This window comes from Pelobates fuscus, chromosome 6 (genome assembly GCF_036172605.1).
Source record: "Pelobates fuscus isolate aPelFus1 chromosome 6, aPelFus1.pri, whole genome shotgun sequence".
NCBI classification, from domain to species: Eukaryota; Metazoa; Chordata; class Amphibia; order Anura; family Pelobatidae; genus Pelobates; species Pelobates fuscus.
In genome coordinates this window covers 255,293,740-255,312,728 of record NC_086322.1, presented here as the reverse complement: position 1 = coordinate 255,312,728, position 18,989 = coordinate 255,293,740, and the positions used below count along the sequence as shown (strand labels likewise).

Here is an 18,989-nt window from a genome sequence, read left to right as displayed (position 1 = left end):
CTAGCACACAGGAGGCTAATTGCTATATATGCTCATACTGCCAATTCTTAACCCTTTATTCTGCTGTGACTACCGTATTTTAAACCTGGCTGGACTCGGCTACCTGGATTTGGGGAATTTATGGGGCGCATGGGGCAAACACTACCAAGGCTGGGCGAAATGGGGCAAACTGTACTCAGACTGGGGTGGCATGGGACAAACACTATACCAGCTTGTTGGCATTGTGGAAAGTGCACTCATGATGTGTGGCATGGAACATACACTATACAGAATGTTCTTCTTACTACTCCCCCTCCTACTTACTCCCCCTCCCTCCCTATGTTCTTTTTACTCACCCCCTCCATTCTTTTAACTTTCTTTCTACTCCCGCCTCCATTCTTTTTACTCCCCCCTCCCAATCCTCCCTATGTTCTTCTCACCTCCCTTTCCCTGTGTAGCGTGGGTGGCCAAGCTCCTCTTCGTCCTGTCAGTCCGGCCGGGTACCGCGCGGTACAGGAGATTCGGTTACCTGTTCCCGGCCGGACTGACAGGACGAAGAGGAGCTCGACCACCCACGCTACACAGGGAAGGGGAGGTGAGGAGAGAGGCAGTGCTGCAGCCGCCTGAGGCTCTCTATAGAGCGCTCAGGCGGCTGCAGCATTAGAAGGGCCGGCGGCCATATAGACGACCCCCAACTTTTAGGAAGCCCTATACCCGGCGTATAAGATGACCCCCGACTTTTGAGAAGATTTTTTAACAATCACTTTGCAACACTCAGAGAAGTTGTGGCTTAACACCAATTTCATGTTTTTTCCCTTCATTTTGTCTGTTTTATCCTTTTTCCATTCGGTACTGCAAACGAACGATATCTATTCATCTCTCGAACGAACACCACCCCTGAACGCTATTAGAACATTCACAGTAGCAACTTAAGTGCGAAATCGCAAGGGAAGTAATGAATGAATACTGCCCCTGGGTGGCCGCTATTTCGTATAACTGAACGCACGTTGTCGACAAAAGAATGGCGGCAATCTTGTCTCCCAAACGTGGGAAACGGTACTTTGTCGTTGAAGGCCTTGAACTCTTTGTGGCGAGTCACGTGCACGAACCACGGTAAAGATTAGACCGCTGACCCTTCTTTTCACGACCACCTATACGAACGACGTTCGGGAGATATGAACTACCGAACAGGGGGAGCATTCGTATCCTGAAACAAAGAGATTTCCTTGCATGGTGTTCACATAGGAACCCCTGAACAGAGACCAGCCAGGACAACTATTTCCCTGGAGCTGTTTTGGGCTAGCGCCTCGTGTCCGGCCGGTCAAAACTTTATCCGATGGCATTCCAGTTTCACCAAACCGATCTGAGTGATCTTTGGATATGTTATACACTCAGATAGGGGCTATCTGGGGATGTACTTTTTGTGGGGTTCCTGATTATGGTGGGGGCACTTTTTGTGTACTATATATTTTGCATGGATTTTTTGTACCTGAGAGACAATTGGATTATAGGTTTTTCTCACACAATTATCTCTCAGGCACAGAGGATCCTGGGATTAAAAATACTGTATTTGTGTGTTGGAAACCCCATGTAGGGGTCTGGGCATAAAAGCCGTGTGTGGCCTGAATAAAATCAGTTGACTCCCCAGACTATGTTTTGTCTGGTTACTGGGGCAATGGATGTCTGCAGGTTTTAAATGTTCCAGAGTGGTTGAGTGAAGGAATTAGCAGAGGTAACCTGTAGAGCGAAAGCTTTTGCAAACTGTAGGAGATTTATCAGGCTTCAGCAAAGTAATAGTTGTTCCCAAAAGCATCTATGGCAGCACAGCCTCCGTGAAGTGGAACACTTTAAGAAGATACAGAGCTAGGATAGCAAATGTTTTATAATACAGAGCCGAAAGTCCATCTGGTCCGGGTGATTTAAACAAGGGTGATTAACTCTCAATTAAGTCTCTCCAATTCTCTCCACAGAGAAAGGTTGAGTAACTGTGGCAACAAATTTTTGGATACATATAGTTTGGTCTGATGTTTGGGGTGTATTAGGTCCCTACCTTAGATTATATAGTTTAGAGTAAAAATTAGAAAAGGCTGGGCCTATGGCCTGCAGTTCTAGACACTTCTTCACATCTTGACCTTCTGGCCATGCTATAAAAGATTGAGCCTGTCTATCTTTCAATATTTCGGTTAGTTTGGACCTGTAGACGAGGAGGTAATAATTTCACATTTCTGCATTCCAAATGTCTGTTAGTTCCCGTACTTTTTCTGGAGAGGGTTGCTTTTTATGTTGGACAGACACATGTGCTATCTTGCGACAGTATTCTAAAAATTTGAGTTGATTTTTGCATTTAATATAAGATGCTCTTTGAATAAATCTGCCTCTAACGACCGATTTTTGTTCCGTCCAAAAAGATTGTTTTGTTGACCTCGTCTAAAGTATTCCTTTAAAGTGGTCTGAATTTTTTCCAATACATGGGGTCCTATAATCTCCAAGTTCTTAATCTCCTAAGTCCGCCAATTACATAGTTACATAGTTACATAGTTAGATAGCTGAAAAGAGACTTGCGTCCATCAAGTTCAGCCTTCCTCACACCTGTTTTTTGCTGTTGATCCAAAAGGAAAAAAAAAAAAAAAAAAAAAACCCAGTTTGAAGCACAATTTTGCAACAAGCTAGGAAAAAAAAATTCCTTCTTGACCCCAGAATGGCAGTCAGATTTATCCTTGAATCAAGCAGTTATTACCCTACATTGAAAGATTATATCCTTGAATATTCTGTCTTTGCAAGTATGCATCTAGTAGCTGTTTGAACATCTGTATGGACTCTGATAAAACCACTTCTTCAGGCAGAGAATTCCACATCCTGATTGTTCTTACAGTAAAAAAACCTTTCCTTTGCCTTAGACGAAATCTTCTTTCTTCTAGTCTAAACGCATGACCTCGTGTCCTATGTAAAGTCCGGTTTGTGAATAGATTTCCACACAATGGTTTGTATTGGCCTCGAATATATTTGTATAATGTTATCATATCCCCTCTCAGGCGACGTTTTTCTAAACTAAATAGGTTTAAATTTGTTAACCTTTCTTCATAGCTGATATGTTCCATTCCTTTTATTAATTTTGTAGCCCGCCTCTGCACTTTTTCTAGTGCCATGATATCCTTCTTTAGAACAGGTGCCCAAAATTGCACAGCATATTCAATATGTGGTCTTACCAGTGATTTATAGAGAGGCAAAATGATATTCTCGTCCCGAGAATGAATGCCCTTTTTCATGCATGACAATACCTTACTGGCCTTGGCCACTGCTGATTGACATTGCACATTGTTGCATAGTTTGTTGTCTATAACAATTCCCAAGTCCTTTTCGTGTGTTGTTATCCCTAATTCACTTCCATTAAGGGTATACGTTGCTTGTGTATTCTTTACGCCGCAGTGCATAACTTTGCATTTTTCAACATTAAATTTCATCTGCCATTTGAGTGCCCAGTCCTCCAGTCTATCTAAATCCTTCTGCAGCAAAGTAATATCTTGCTCACATTGTATTATTTTACAAAGTTTTGTGTCATCAATTGGGCTAATGCAGCTATGACAAGTAAGATGATGTCTATTTTAGTGTAAGGTTATGGGAATAAAATGTACAATTCCTTTCCAGGGGATGAAGTATTCCGCATCCATCATACAAGCTTTCTAGAACGAGACATTATGGCGGACCTAGCTGCAATGTCTTTAGTCAATGTGATGATATCTCTGGATGCTTCCGCTGGGGCAGATACGGCTTTGCAGATCCAGAATGCCGAAGTCACAATCTCTGGGTCAGTACCTCTCTTGGCTCCCGTGTGGGTTAGTAATCGGTGGAGGAAGGACAGGAGAGCATCTCCCGAGATCCGTTCCAGTACCCCTCTGAGGCGGATGTTCTTTCTTCTGTGCCTTGACTCCAACACCGTCACGTTCCTGGTAAGTTTCTGGACTTGTTGGGGCAAGGTCTTGGATCTCCTCTTGGGCGGTTTGCAGCATTTGTTTCCTGGCTCCGTCTCTGGACTCCACTTCCGTGATTCTTTTGCGCAGGGTCCCCAGCTCAGCTTGAGTTTCTCGCAGGTCTTCTTTACACACCTGTCTTATTTCCAGCAGGAGATTTTTTATGTCTCGTTTTGTTGCTGGCGACGAGTCTTCGTGAGATTCAGACTCGTTGGTGCAGCTTGCTGGAGTAGTCCTTGTGGGTTGCTCTGCATCTTGAGATGCCTCTGAGGCCTTATCCTCACTCACCTCTGCAGGCGCCATCTTTGGAAACATCCCCCTAGGCAGGCCTGTCGGGTGTCCGGCATGTGGACATTTTTGTTTTTTTGCTCATAATGTCGGCTGGGTGGGGGTATTGGTGTGTGATGCCAGTTGGAGCATTTTAAGTATTTTAGTCTGCTAATTTTCGGCTTCTTTTGCAGAGCTCCTCTCAAGCACCCGTTCTTGCTGCTCAGTCAGCCACGCCCTCCTAGTATATTGTTGTTTAATGGGTCATTCAAGCCACATCAAGCCAGTTCCCTGACTCCGTCCTATCTAAAGTACCCCTTCTGCAATCAATGTATATATTTCTTCCCAAATTATTGGCTGTCTATGTCAGCTGATGCGAACCAGATGAAATTGACATCACTAATGCAGAAGTAGAAACTTCTACATAACAGTGAGAGAAGAGGGAGTCAGATCAGAGGTGTTCAGCAAACAAAGCATTGAAATTGGAAACATTTCTAAGTCAGCTATAATTTCACTATGACTTCCTGAAAAACAGACACTGTAGTGAAGAACTCTGAAGACATATATAATTATTTACAAAACACCAAATGGCACCTGATTACAAATTTGGATCAATTCTCGACTCATTCAGCTATATTTTAGCAATTATGATTTCAATTTGTTACAATCTGGAGTTCAGTCAATACAACTGATAGTTTCCAGTCATTGTCTAGTTGTAACAAGTATTTATTGCAGCTATGTGTTAGCAAGTATGCTCACTTACCTGCATCTTCAGCTTCACTTATCTTCAGTATTTTGTCACTTTCTAGTTCAAAATCTTCCTCCTGCAAATAGAAAATAGAAGTGTTAATGTTTTAGGTGCTTTATCACACGGCTGTGAGTTGAGATATAGCATTTAAAGCCCTTTTTATACAAATTACTAAGCTAGATGGCTCGTGGGCTTACAATCTAAAGGTCAAGATGGGGACTTGAGAGCAGGGTAAAATGTAAAGGTAATGGACCGGGAGCCTCAGAGTATTTGCATATAGAGACCACCTGATCAGTGTAGCGTGGCGTCTTGCATCTTGCCAAGCATGTGCACTAGCCTCCAAATGCTTTCATCAATCTTGAGGTGAGACAGTAGCACGGAGACTGGCGCTGTGAGGGAGAAAAGGTAGGTAAACTACTTTTTTCCCCCACAGGCGAGAGCTAGAGACCTAAGCGGCCAACAGGACATTATAGCATTAGAAATATACATTTGTGTTCAAAACGCTATAGTTCCTATAAAGCTGCCTTTAGTACCTTAGAGCTTGGTGACATTTGCATATAAATGGAGGAATTGCTTGCAGTGGATGTGTGAGGCCACTAGAGGAGATTGAATAATGCAATAGAATTTAACAGGCTGAAAGATCAAGGATCTCTCCACTCGAGGGAAGTGACATTATATCTTTAACTGAATAATTGATTGCAACTTGTGTCATCCAAATGTCACCCTGACCTCCCTGCAAAATCTATTTCTCTTACATTGTTCTCTGCAGTAAATAAACAAGCTGTATTAAAGGTAAATATTCACCTTGATTCAGATTATGTTAACAACATGTAGCATGGGTCCATCTGAAGCAACCAGGAAGGGACTAAATAATTGAAGCAAATATCTTGTGTCCCATGCAAATCAAACATATGTTCGCAGTATATAACAATGTTTTCCCTATTGAAAATGCAGGAGTACGTGAACCAATGGTTAACAAAACTTACAGAAAAAGCAAATAAAGTTTTTTTGTTTTTTTTGTCAATCTTTCTTTTATTAAGACATGTGAAAATGACATAAGAAAAACATTTGCAAGGAAAGAATTGCCTAAATCACTAATAAACTACTTTCAATGTGAATACTACGTCTGACTGTGCATTTATCATTGTGTATGTGTAGCAGTGTGTGTGTATACTGCCTGAATGAGTGTGCGTAGTAGTGTGTGTATAGCAGTATGTCTTTGTCTGAATATATTTATAACACTGTGTCCATACTGTTGTTTGTGTGTGTGTGTGTGTGTGTGTCATTGTGTGTATATGTTTAACTCTGTGTATCACAGTGTGTGCATACTGTGTCTGAATGTGTCAGTGTCTTTATACAATAAGTGTGTGTATGGCATTGTGTGTCTACTACAGTACGTCTGTGTGTGTTATTGTGTGTATATAGCAATGTGTGTACCTGTCATGGACAATACTGGTGGATAGTATGGCTCTATTTCTCTAACCACTCTCCAAGAGTCCCATCAGGGAAAAATACCAACCTTTGCATAGCCAGTATTTTTGCAATTATTTCACCGGCCAGACAGCTGTGCCAGTAAAACACTAGTCAGATGGCAAATTTAAGCACAGCCCAAGTTGTCTAATGATGCGCCAGCATTATGCAAGCTGGTAACGGTTCCTTTATGTCCCCATATGTAGGACACCAGAGAACCAACCTAGGATTGCAAGACATAAATCGAAAATTAGGACATCCCGTTGGAATCTAGACAGTTTATGGGAATACATACGGATTTAGTGACAGATACCTTCACATGTACCCACATACACACAGCTTCAAACACAGAACCAAAAGCCAAGACCTACACTTATGAACACACAATGACACACAGCCAAAAATAAGAATTAAGACAATTAAGTCTTATATAATAATAATTAAGATAATTACGTTTTATAGTCAGCCAGTGCAAGACAACCAACCATAACATCAACATACAGCACCTATACTTGAGGCAAAGCCAAAGCATCAGGGAAACATTAAAACTATTAGATTGCTAAAAGATCAGGTTATGTACTAATGGGTTGTATTACAGAACAGCAGATTCAGAAATGGCAAGGTTAAAAAAGAAACCAGAATCATTAAAACAACACATCAAATGATGGGGCGGATCTATCCAGATCAAAAAGCACGCAGCAGGTAATAACTAGTAAACCATAACAATGCACATAAAAAATGCTATGAAGTACGAGCCAGTGAATCAGTCCTGCAGCTAGTAAATCAGTCCTATATTGCTAAGCTTTATAGAAAACTCCAGAAGGAGAATGGTAAAAAGTACAGAGTCCGCATCAGAAGCTACAGTCTTGAAACATAGGGTCATTAAAGAGGAATGGAGTTTGTGGGCAAAAATTGTAGTGGAAATGACAAGAAAGTGAACTACAGCTAGGCACTACTATCTACTTCTCTCAGGGTAAGACAGCTTTGTGGATTAAAGACCAGAACAATTAAAGGAACACTCCAATGGTTATGATGTCAGGAGTTCCCTGGCACCCCTTCCTCCCGTATTAAGTAGTCAAACTGTATAAAAATGATTTCAACTTCTTATCTGCCGGGTACTGCACCCCACTTCCACTACAACCAACAGAATACTGGAATCTTCACTTAAGAGTTTCCATTAGCTCTCCTGAGCTAGACCCTGCAGTGCAAGGCTAGCTCAATGGCTCAGAGCATCAGCTGATCGCTTAGCCGGTATTAGCTCAAACAGAGAGTTTCTGGCTCTCTATTGGCTGTAGTGGAGATAGAGAGTAGTACCAAGTAGACACGAGGTGAAAAGTCAAACTATTCTAAAATGGTTTGATTAATAACATTGGGGGCACCAGGGTACTCCTCGTAGTGGCACCAAAACCTCTAGAGAATGCAATAGTGGTTATGGTGCTTGGAGTGTTACTTTAAAGCAGTGGTCTTAAAGTACCAGTATTTAAATAATTTAATAACTAAGTATTTTAATGCATTATTTAAGGTCTGATTCCCAAACATATCTTTCGATGCCCTGGATTGCAGGGTCAGCATCAAGGCTGCGTTGCCCTTATTTGTTGTGATTTAGGAGGCTGAACTTTGTGCTTATGTCCAACTGATTAGTAAAGTTCTAGCATTTTCAGTGATGAGGCTGTTGGGGACATACCGCTCAGAGAAGAAGCTACCAATGAGAGCTGGGCCATTATACAGGGGCTGGGAGGAAACATATATTGTATGTGTGTATCTGTGTGTGTCTATGGGAGTGTGTAGCTGTGTGTATCTGTATGTAAGGGAGTGAGGAAATGTATGTTTATTGAAGGATGGACATGTTTCTATATGCAAACATCTGACAGTATTGATCTGCAGGTCCACTGGTAGTCAACGTCTAGGCAAATGGCCTTGACTTTGAAACTCCTGCTTTCAAGATTTGGGTAACACCAAAGATGTAAAATGGCATCAGGAGTGTGGCTACAGCTCCAGTCCTGGTCAATGTGCAGGGGAAACATCTTAAGCAAAGTATGGTTGGCGAGATACTATTTAGCAAGAATTCTAATGAAGAATTCTTGGTGTATCATACCATTGAGCAGAATTGGTTTCAGTTTTACCTAATATTACCCTGACAATTACAGTCCACATTAAAGAGCAGTAGTCAAATTATCTTGTGGATTGCCTAAGCAGGTGTCAAACATTTTCCTATGTTCCCATGTTCCTGGGACAATATACCCTCGCCAGCCTTTTACAGGCTTAAAGGCACGCTATAGTCACCAGAACAACTACAGCTTAATTTTCTGGCATTTTCATGTAAACACTGCCTTTTCAGAGAAAAGGTAGTATTTACATTGTCCTTAGGGACACCTCCAAGCGGCCACTCCTTAGATGGCCACTGGAGGGGCTTCCTGGCTCAGGGCTGCACAGTAAGCTCTGCATGGAGATGAATGCATTGATTCAATGAATCTTTATGAGGAGGTCCTGATTGGCCAAAACGAAATTTGGCGCTGCCCCTGTGGGAAAGCATTGGATTGGCTAAAAATTGGCCATTTTCATGATGTCACAAAGGGGGCAGAGCCAGAGCTGGCAGACCCCCGCGGCGCTGGAAATAATGTGAGCCACCTAAATTCTGGGTTTAGCACTATAAGGTCAGGAATACATGTTTGTGTTCCTGACCATATAGTGATCCTTTAAATATTATAAACTTGAACAAGAAAAAAGACAATGACAACAATCAACTTTATAATTTTAAATTCAAACTAAAAGTGCACTGAAATTCAGAAATAAGGCACTGTAGTAAGTACTGTACTGTAGTAGTATTTTTTTTTTCAACCAGACAAGTAAGATACACGTATGTGCAATAATAATAAAAAAATTCTTAAAAAAAGAAAGTTCAGAAAGTGTCTGGTAAAAAAAATTAAAAAAATATTTTGGGATTCGTCTGCAAATTAGTATGATGTTAGAGCCATGCCAATACATTACTAGTCTCCACAATATTTTTATGTTGAGACAGCTTCAAAGGAACACTTCAAGAATCATAACCACTGCAGCTTGCACCATTGGCACCATAACTACTGCAGTGGACTGTATTGGTTAAGGTTATTCTATTATATCTTTAAAAAGCATGGTTTAAATCTAGTGTGGTATGAAAATATTCCTAGATTAGTAGATGCTTTAAGGGGAAGATAAGGGTGAAGATAAATCCTAAACAGGATGACTGCTTAGTTTAGGGGTCCACTTAAAAAATATATATAAATACTGTCACCTGCAGTTGCATGGTAAAACATATTATCTTGTAATGTTTTCTGTGTAGTGATCTTTGCCACTTATCAGTTAATATTGCATTCCTTGTGAAAGGAGGTTTCTAATTATATAATTTAAGCTCTGTAAAAGTATTTCTGGTGCTGTCAACCCATTATTTCTAAACTTATTGCTTCAGACGGAAGCTGATTTTGACGAGAATTGATACTGAAAGCAAGTCATCCGTAAGTACATGTACTATCTTGCAGTTCTAAGCAAAACTTTAAAAATTATCACAGTGAAACGGTACTTTAAAATGCATCTTTATTAGAAAGTGGATTTATTAGACAGCGTACAGATAAATTACTAATAAATTAAGTAACTTAATGGATATTCTAAGAATTTAGATATCATCAGATTGCAAAAAAATTATATATATAAAAAAAAAATTACATAAGAGATCAAAAACTATTCCCACAGCTCTCTAACACACTAAGATTAAACTAAATTGTAACTACAGTGCTGGGACATTTAGGCCAAGGTTGCTGGGAGAATGAACTATTAAAAGAAGGAGAATATCATCTGATTGCAATTTCTCTTATTATATATGTTAGCATATCAGATCTAATTATAGGCATATCTAAGAATAATGTTATATGGAATGTTTGTTAATCCACTGACGCTGCATGCAGTTGCCTACAGGAGCCTGTCTGCTAGAGGCACCTATCATATATAAAAATATTCCCTTTTTTAATACACTGCTAGTGAAGGAGATGGTATACGGTGCCAATAAATAAAAGTGATCACTTGGATATAGGGTTATGGAATACTTATTTTTTTTATATTTCACATGATGTCTTGTGTTCCAGTTCAGGAAATGGCAAATTCGTAAGAGCAGCTAATCGAGAAACCACAGGGAGCGGATTTGGGAAACGGACATCGGGCTATAGAGTTCCACACGAGGGAATCTGAAACATAGTTACTCAACATGTGTAGGACAGGTGTGGGCAGGAGGATATCTGTAAAAGGAACCCAGTCTATATTGCATGCATGATTTTTTTTAAAATCAGACAACTGGGAGTGGAGACAACAGATGTCTCCAGAGGTATAAGCAGGCTAGAAAAAAAAATGTTTAATGATAAAAATAAGACACAGCTGCAATTATGTGAACAGATAACATATTGTGGTGTCATTTTCGAATATTTTCATTGGTCACGGGGAATGGCTACGCCCCATTTCCGAACAGAACTGCCCTTACAATTTGCACGTCCCCATCGTCTACACAAACACATACATGATTAGTAATACTTATATAACTAAAAACTTGCAAACATCTAATTAGACATACACATACAGAATTATCCATGTTTATTCATCACCAACCTAATTAGCAACACAATTACACACTAGTATACAGATACACACATTTAGATACACCCTGCAAACAAATAGACACTAAAACACATACATAGACACACCCTAGCACACAGATGGATACACAAATTATTTCTTGTGTTTGAAGCAGGAAAAATTGGTAAACAAAAAGATCTGAGTGACTTTGGCAAATGCCAAATACTAATGGCTAGATGACTGGGTCAGAGAATCTCCAAAACGGCTAGTCTTGTCGGGTGTTCCCGGTATGCTGTGGTTAATACCTACCAAAAGTGATGCAAGGAAGGACAACCAGTGAACAGGCGTCAGGGTCATGGGAGCTGAAGACTCATTCATGCATGTAGGGAGCAAAGGCTACCCTGGTCCAATCACACAGAAGAGCTACTGTAGCTCAAATTCTGAAAAATGCAATGATGGCCCAGGTAGAAATGTGTCAGAACATACAGTGTATCGCAGTTTGGTACTTATAGAGATGCACTGTCGCAGACTGGTCAGAGTTCTCATGATGACCACTGTCCACCTACAAAAGCACCTTCAATAAGGACGTGAGTATCATAACTGGACCACGGAGAAATGGAAGAAGGTTGCCTGGTCTGATGAATCACGTGTTCTTTTAGATCATTTTAGATAACCTGGGGAAGGGATGGCAGCATGATGTACTATGGGAAGAAGGCAGAGGCAGTGTTATGCTTTGGGCAATATTCTGCTGTTAAACCTTGGGTCCTGGCATTCATGTGGATTTTACACTTTGACACACAACACCAACCTAGAGATTGTTGCAGCCCACGTACACCCCTTAACGGCAATGGTGTTCCCTGAAGGCAGAGGCCTCTTTCATCAGGATAATGCTACACTGCTAAATTGTTCAGGGATGGTTCAAGGAACATGACAAAGAGTTAAAGGTGTTGCCTTTGACTCCAAATCCCCCAGATATCAATCCGATTAAGCATCTGTGGGATGTGCTGGAACAACAAATCCGATCCATGGGGACTCCACCCGTAACTAATGTCTGGGTGTCAGATGCCACAAAATGTGTTCAGAGGTCTTGTGGAGTTTATGCCTTGAAGCATCGGAGCTGTTTTGGCAGCCTGATGGGGACCAACCCGATATTATGAACATGCTTTTAATGTTGTGGCTGATAAGTGTATCTGTGGGTATCAGTGTATCTTTGCATGTATCTGAGCAAGTACTTGCCACAAACTGAACATGAAACTTCAGCTCAGACTCAGGGACAATGCATAGTATTCCCAGTTATGCATTTCGCTAGGCATATAAAATGAAATAATATAGCCTGGCATTAATAGCAATGTCTGCAGAATAGATCTAAAGTACCTTTCCATTTCAGTAACAACTGTGCAAAACATACATTAGGAAGAATGTGGCTCCTTAACCACTTCAAGAAAAGAGACTAAAGAGGCTCGGTCATCACCCTATACTTACCATACTTCAATCATACACTCCTCTTCCTCACTTCTAAACTCTTTTTCTTTTCTGCTCATTTTCTCATCTATTACATAAACTAAGGATTAATTTATGTATTTTTCCTCCACTTGACAAAACTTGTCAAGTTTTGTAACTTCCCTCCGCCGTTGCCAGAAGGGGAAATTAGACATTGTCTGCCTCAACGTGAGACATTATCTATGGAGGCTTCCATGGTCTTGGGGGATCCTGCATAGAACTCAAAGCTGCACTCTCGCACAAGCAAATACAGCACTGACTTCGGCTCCTGGCAGATAAAGGATCTGTATGGTTTCATTGTTTTCTTGACCTAGCAGGTTTGACCTTCATTAGACTTTTTGCATTGTCTATTGAATTCCCTCTTAGAGTAAATCCTGTTTGGTCAAGGTAGATTATTCCTGCTAATCTAGGTTGCAAACTAGCATTTTTAGAAGCACAGTAAACAGAGAATTTAAAAGGATCTTTGGTTCCTGCCTTCTATTATTACCGATATTCCCAGCATTTTTATTTCCCTGTCTACACAATTTTTTTCTCCAGTCTGTTCTACCTAGCCTAATTACACCAGTTTTCTAATTTTTCACTATCTTTTCACACCAACTACCACATACTCTCCATTATTTTAGAAGTGCAGGTTAAGCAGCATAAACACTACAGTTAATAATATAACCAATAATCTCTGGGTGCCTTTCCTTGGTTCTCTGTTAAACTATTTAGGAGTGCTTTGAAAAGAATCTAAGCTCCCACAGCACACAGAAACTACCAAATACTTAAACGATTTGTAATTTGCACTTCTACATTATCAATGACAATTCTGTGCAAACTAGACATCACTGGGGGGCTGAGAGCACTGAGGAAGGGGTTAGTCTACTGAACTGTCAGTGTTTTTTTAATCTCCACTCCTTCCCACCCTTGTTACTCTATTTCTGTCATTACTTCCATACACTTGCCTCAATGTTTTACCATGTGTTTTCTAGTCCTATTTCCGTGTTTTTTTAATCGCCTGCCCTCTACAACCTATATTGATTTTTCCCCACCTCTACTAGTTTCCCTTCTTCCTCCACAGACTAGTTACTGTCTCTAACATTATCGCATTTACTCTTTCTTTTCATACCTCACACTGTCTCTGCCAATGAAGTGGTCTGGGTGCCATGTGCTTATTTGAATCCTGCATCTGAAAACATTGCTGTTCTGCAGGAACAGCAATGTTTTCTTTGCAGGTTTAATCAACGTCTAGTGGCTGTCAATATGACAGCCACAAGAGGCTGCTTCTGTGAAATAGCAAAGTAAAACTCTGCTATTTTAATCAGATGGTCTGATAAGTGCCGCGCATGAGCACTAACCTATCAGTGCTTTCCTACAGGAAAGTATTGGCTTGGATGAGATCATCAATCTCCATGATCTCAGACAAAGAAATGTAGCTTCATCGAGGAGACTGGCATGGCAAGGGGGAAAAGGTAAGTAGAACACCTCTTTTAAACCTGGTCCTGCTGTTCCGATCAACTAAATGGTGACTGGGGCACTATAGAATTAGAAATACATTTTAAAAATGTTTAAAGTTATAATGTTCCTTTAGAGTAGTTCTGTCACCTCAACATATTTTCAAGTATTTCATAAAGATAGAATCACTATGAAATACTCACATTGACTGTGTTGGAACTTTATTCAAATTCCAACACAGTCAAAAGAAATCATTAGACAAAGTAGGGACGTATTGTCCCCCAGTTACTGCTAGCAACAAGCTACTACTTGAAAAAGTCTTAGTGTAGAGAGGGTCCTGTGGTCTCACTGGATCCTCCATAGTTATCACTTATGTATTCTTGCACATCCAAAATCCTCCAGGAGCTGAATACAGAAGATGTCAGCACCTGCATGAAACAGCTTCAGGTAAATATGCTACCATGTGGCCATCACTGTTCAGGCCACACCCCATGAGGGTTTTTTGAAAAATATACAAAGACCCACAAAATATATAAAGACCTCCAAACATGGCAGAGACTTTTTAAGGTAGAACTGGTCTTGGGAAACACTAAAAAAAGTTGTCATTACAAATATCGTATGACATGAGCAATATAACTCTAGACTGGAAATTATAATCACAACTTTCAATATATTTACTAAACTGTCTACAGAAAGAATAGCCTACAAACTACAAAGGTTTTGGTTTGTTTGTTTTTATCCATTTTGGCCAAAAATTTGAAATTCACTTTGAATTCCAGAAAATTCACAATTTAGTGAATAACCCTGTCACTGTTTAATGGCTCTATAAGGAGCAATCTATCATTATATTTATTTTTATTATTGGTGGGTTTATTTTAAGATTTAGATTACTGCAGCCCCCTCAAGTTTCCTGAAAAAGAGATTACCAACTTCTAGTCCAGCACTGAGGGTCCCTCGCTGTAGCTCTGCTCCGCAATAATAATGATCTCCCATTCAATCCAAAGCTTCTCCTAGAGGCACACTGGGAAGCAGGACAATGCTTCTCATAGACAAACACTGAAACTAGTGCTTCTCTAAGAGAAGTTCCCACTTACACCTTGAGCAAACATATGGCATTAGCATACCAATCCTCCAATTAATTCCATGACCCACTCTTTGAGTGTGATATTATTAGCATTAAATTAGATTTAGCAAAACATGTTTATATTATGTTCTCCATAAGAGAGTGGGAACAACCTTGCACTGGAGTAAACAACCAGCACTAATCATTCTGTCCCAACGTGAACTCATTGAAAACACTAATTAAAACACTAATTAAAACTGTGAGGGAGAGTAACGCAAGCAAATTGACTGTTTACTAAGTATTGTAAACGATGGTGATTTTAATTGTGAACATCATTCACTTACTGTGTGGTTACTCTCACTGAATACCATTACAAGGGGGAGATTTATCAAAGTGTTTTGTTCTAAAAAGTGGTTAAAAATTTTATGAATGTGACTGCTGGTGCCATTGGTTTCCATGGCGATTGCCCCTACTTTTAGAACAGAACACTTAATAAATGTTCCCCTTGTAGGGATTTAAGAACTCTGAAATATCAGGCAGTCCTCCTGAGAACAATATATAAATTGTACAGAGGACAACTCACCTCCAGCAGTGATACATATTTTGAAGTAATAATGAAAGTTTGTATTCACTGTAGATGTTAGCAATATGTGTGTACCTTTCCATACCACCCAATATTTCAACTGGAAAAAATAGACACTTTAATTTTAGGGGTGTGAATGGGAGCAGAGCTGTTCTGAGAAATTTCAGGTGACTTACTTAAAACTATTTATGCAACTAAAATGCCATGTAGAACAAGAACAATGTATCTTATTTACACAGACTTTCTAAACACATGTATTTGCAGCTTAAAGACATATTACTGTGAGTATTATTACTGTTATTATTATTATTGCCATTTACATAGCGCCAACAGATTCCGTAGCGCTTTACAATATTATGAGAGGGGGGATGTAACTATAAATAGGATAATTACAAGAAAACTTCCAGGAACAATAGGCTGAAGAGGACCCTGCTCAAACAAGCTTACAGTCTATATGAGGTGGGGTATAAGACACGTTAGGACAGGAAATATCAATCAAATAGGGTGGGAGTAAAGCAGAGCTGGAGGAGAGAGTAAAGTGCTGCCCTACAGGAGAGAGCAAGAGACAGGTGTGTAAGGTAGAGGTTACTCTGAGTTGCCATAAGCTTTCCTAAAGAGATGGGTTTTAAGGCACTTCTTAAAGGATTGAAGACTAGGGGAGAAGTCTGATGGGGGTAGGCAGGCTATTCCCTAGGAAGGGAAACGCCTGCGAAAAGTCTTGCAAGCGCGAGTTGGCCGTACGGGTGCGAGCAGCAGACAGGAGAAGGTCACGGGCAGAGCGGCGGGAACGAGGAGGGGCATACCTATGGATCTGTGAAGAGATATAAGAGGGTCTAGAATTGTTCAGTGCTTTATATGTATGGGTTACCACTTTGAATTGACTCCTATAGGATACAGGAAGCCAATGTAAGGACTGACAGAGGGGTGAGGTGACCGATTAGAGAGGAAAATCAGTCTGGCGGCGGCATTCATTACAGACTGTAGCAGGGCGACACGGCTTTTGGGAAGACCAATCAGGAGAGGGTTACAATAATCCATCGAAACGAAGGAATTGCCACCTATGAGAATAGGCCCAAATAAATGGGACTATCTCACTGGTGGAAATATTCACCTTGATGGACACTCCAGACAATGTCCTGGGGCTTAACCCCTAAATATTGAAAGAACCAAAGAAATAAACAACAGGCTGGAAGGAACCAGGCTAGTTGAATATGCTACTGGAAATAATAATTGCTGTACAAACTGAAACAGTAATAATAGTAGTAACAAATAGAGTAGATAGAATCACATCTAATTCAAAGTGCAGTCTTGCCTTAGTGGCTCACCTCCGAATATGTCTCTCCAATGGATACCGCTATCCTACTGAATCCAGCGCGAGCTACTGTCTAGTGACTTTATTAAGAGCTAAATGCAGTGTCAAGACTAGTGGCTTATGGATCTATTTGGTAGGTCAAACGTCATGCAACTGACGTGGGTATTTAGCATTTGGTCACACTCGGTCCTATGTAACTTAATCCGAGCTATTGCTGGTTAAAGTGTTGAATAACTTGTGAAAATCGCAGATTCAACCGTCCTAAGTTCACCCTAACAACTAAATGGGGAACAGCATATAAAAGGTAGCTGGGATAGATACATATATCCCTCTCAATTTGGCCGCTGTGGAGGATAATCATATGCTTCTCAGAGCTAAAGCCAGACAGTTATACCTTTAAATGCATAGAAATTGTACCCATTTAGCGAGGGTAAAAGAGATATGCATATGTGCTGGATATCTTTATATACCCCCTAACAGATAAGTGGGGGATAATATATAAGTAGTATCCAGAGTGAGATATTTAGCCACTATAGAGGGCTATTAAGTACCTCTTAAAATATACACATCTATATACTTTAAACTTCCACAAAATATAGAGAATAAACTGCGAATTTAACAGCTAATATACATATATACAAAGTTATTCGAATTAGGCATATCAAATGTAACCAACAGGAGAGAAGGTGGAGGTGAAAAATAAAGATTAAAGTGCCTCTATGTGCAGAACCATACTTAGAATGTTGGTTGCCTGCACATAGTGATAGATAACCTAGTGAGGAAAGCACACGGTGAGGAAAAAATGAGCCCAAAAGAGCCCGACGCGCGTTTCGGTGCTGAGATGCACCTTCGTCAGGGGCTAACTGGAGACTGCGTCTCGGTCTCCTTTTAAAGGGGTTTGAGTCCCAGTGTCTCTAGTTCTGTCCAATCAGGAGGTTGCTGACATGCGCACTACAGATCCCGGCCATCCGGTGATCATTATGCTAATGGTGGTATTGATTGAGCTCGTAGGAGCCGTCTTAACCGGCTCGGTGCTGGAAAGCTTCGAGCACGTCCTTGAACCTCCGTAAACTAAGGAGGTAAGGACCGGCTGCATACCGCCAGGGTGCAGTGTATCATGTGGATACACAGTGATCACGGCTTCAATTAACTCATTCCATGCTGGGAAAAGACTGAACAGCTAATGTGCACATTATGGGGCATAGCGTAGGTAGCGATCATGCCCTGTATTTAGCTCATGTCTATCCACATATTGGGTAATGGATATCCCTAGTTTTTGTAGTAGGTTTGGGTATCCTGACCACGGTAAGTTGGTGATTAGGATGGAGTGGAACATGGATGCTAGATATTAGGACAGAAGGTCCATATAATCATAGAGACTTAGTTTAGGGAAAAACATCAATAAATAAAAAGGGAAAAGAGAACTGAAGAAGAATACAAATTCTATATATACATATTAACATATTTACAAAAATGTACAATTTGCATATGATGCTTGATGCATAAATAAAATAACGCTTGCTCGAATGTGTATGGCATTAATCAATTATATTTATGAGGGGAAACTTCCCCAGATCATAGTAGTTATGACTAAAGGGATGTGGTACACACTGTAAGTCATAGAGACATGTTCTGGCTATTTAGTGAATAAATAGACTAATGCTGTTTAGGTAGGTTTATATAAACGAGGTATAGGAGAATCCTTCATTTAGACCAGAAGGGGAAAGGGTTTTTAATGTGAAAATCCAATAACTCTCTCTTTGGAGTAGTTTAATATCTATATCACCCTTCCTCGGGCCTAATTTCATTTTTTCGATCCCATTAAACCTTATGCCCTGGGCTGTGCCTCCATGTCTCAGTTTAAGGTGTCTCGAGATGACAGTGTCTATGTGTCTAGAGGGGTTTACCGAGTTTACGTGTTCAAGAATTCTTTTCTTGAACGGCCTAAAGGTCTTTCCCACATACATGAGGCCACAGCTGCAGGTTAGGAGGTAAATAAGACCTGTCGTTTGGCAATTAAAGAAGGTGTCAACCTCATGTGTCTGTGTATTGGTGGAATTTGGAAA

At 40.4% G+C, this 18,989-nt stretch overlaps 2 protein-coding genes across 4 annotated transcripts in view; both read right to left on the bottom strand.

Moving 5' to 3' along the window:
* Nucleotides 1–18,989, bottom strand: part of JMJD6 (jumonji domain containing 6, arginine demethylase and lysine hydroxylase) — a 363,289-nt gene that overhangs the window by 306,455 nt on the left and 37,845 nt on the right. The gene's annotated exons all lie outside the window — the stretch shown is intronic.
* The window catches only part of MXRA7 (matrix remodeling associated 7), a 43,249-nt gene that overhangs the window by 17,614 nt on the left and 6,646 nt on the right, over nucleotides 1–18,989 (bottom strand). For all 3 annotated transcript variants that reach the window (XM_063458977.1, XM_063458979.1, XM_063458978.1), the window contains exon 2: nucleotides 4,978–5,038. In XM_063458977.1, the coding sequence (XP_063315047.1) occupies nucleotides 4,978–5,038 (61 nt within the window). The remainder of the gene's footprint in view (nucleotides 1–4,977; nucleotides 5,039–18,989) is intronic.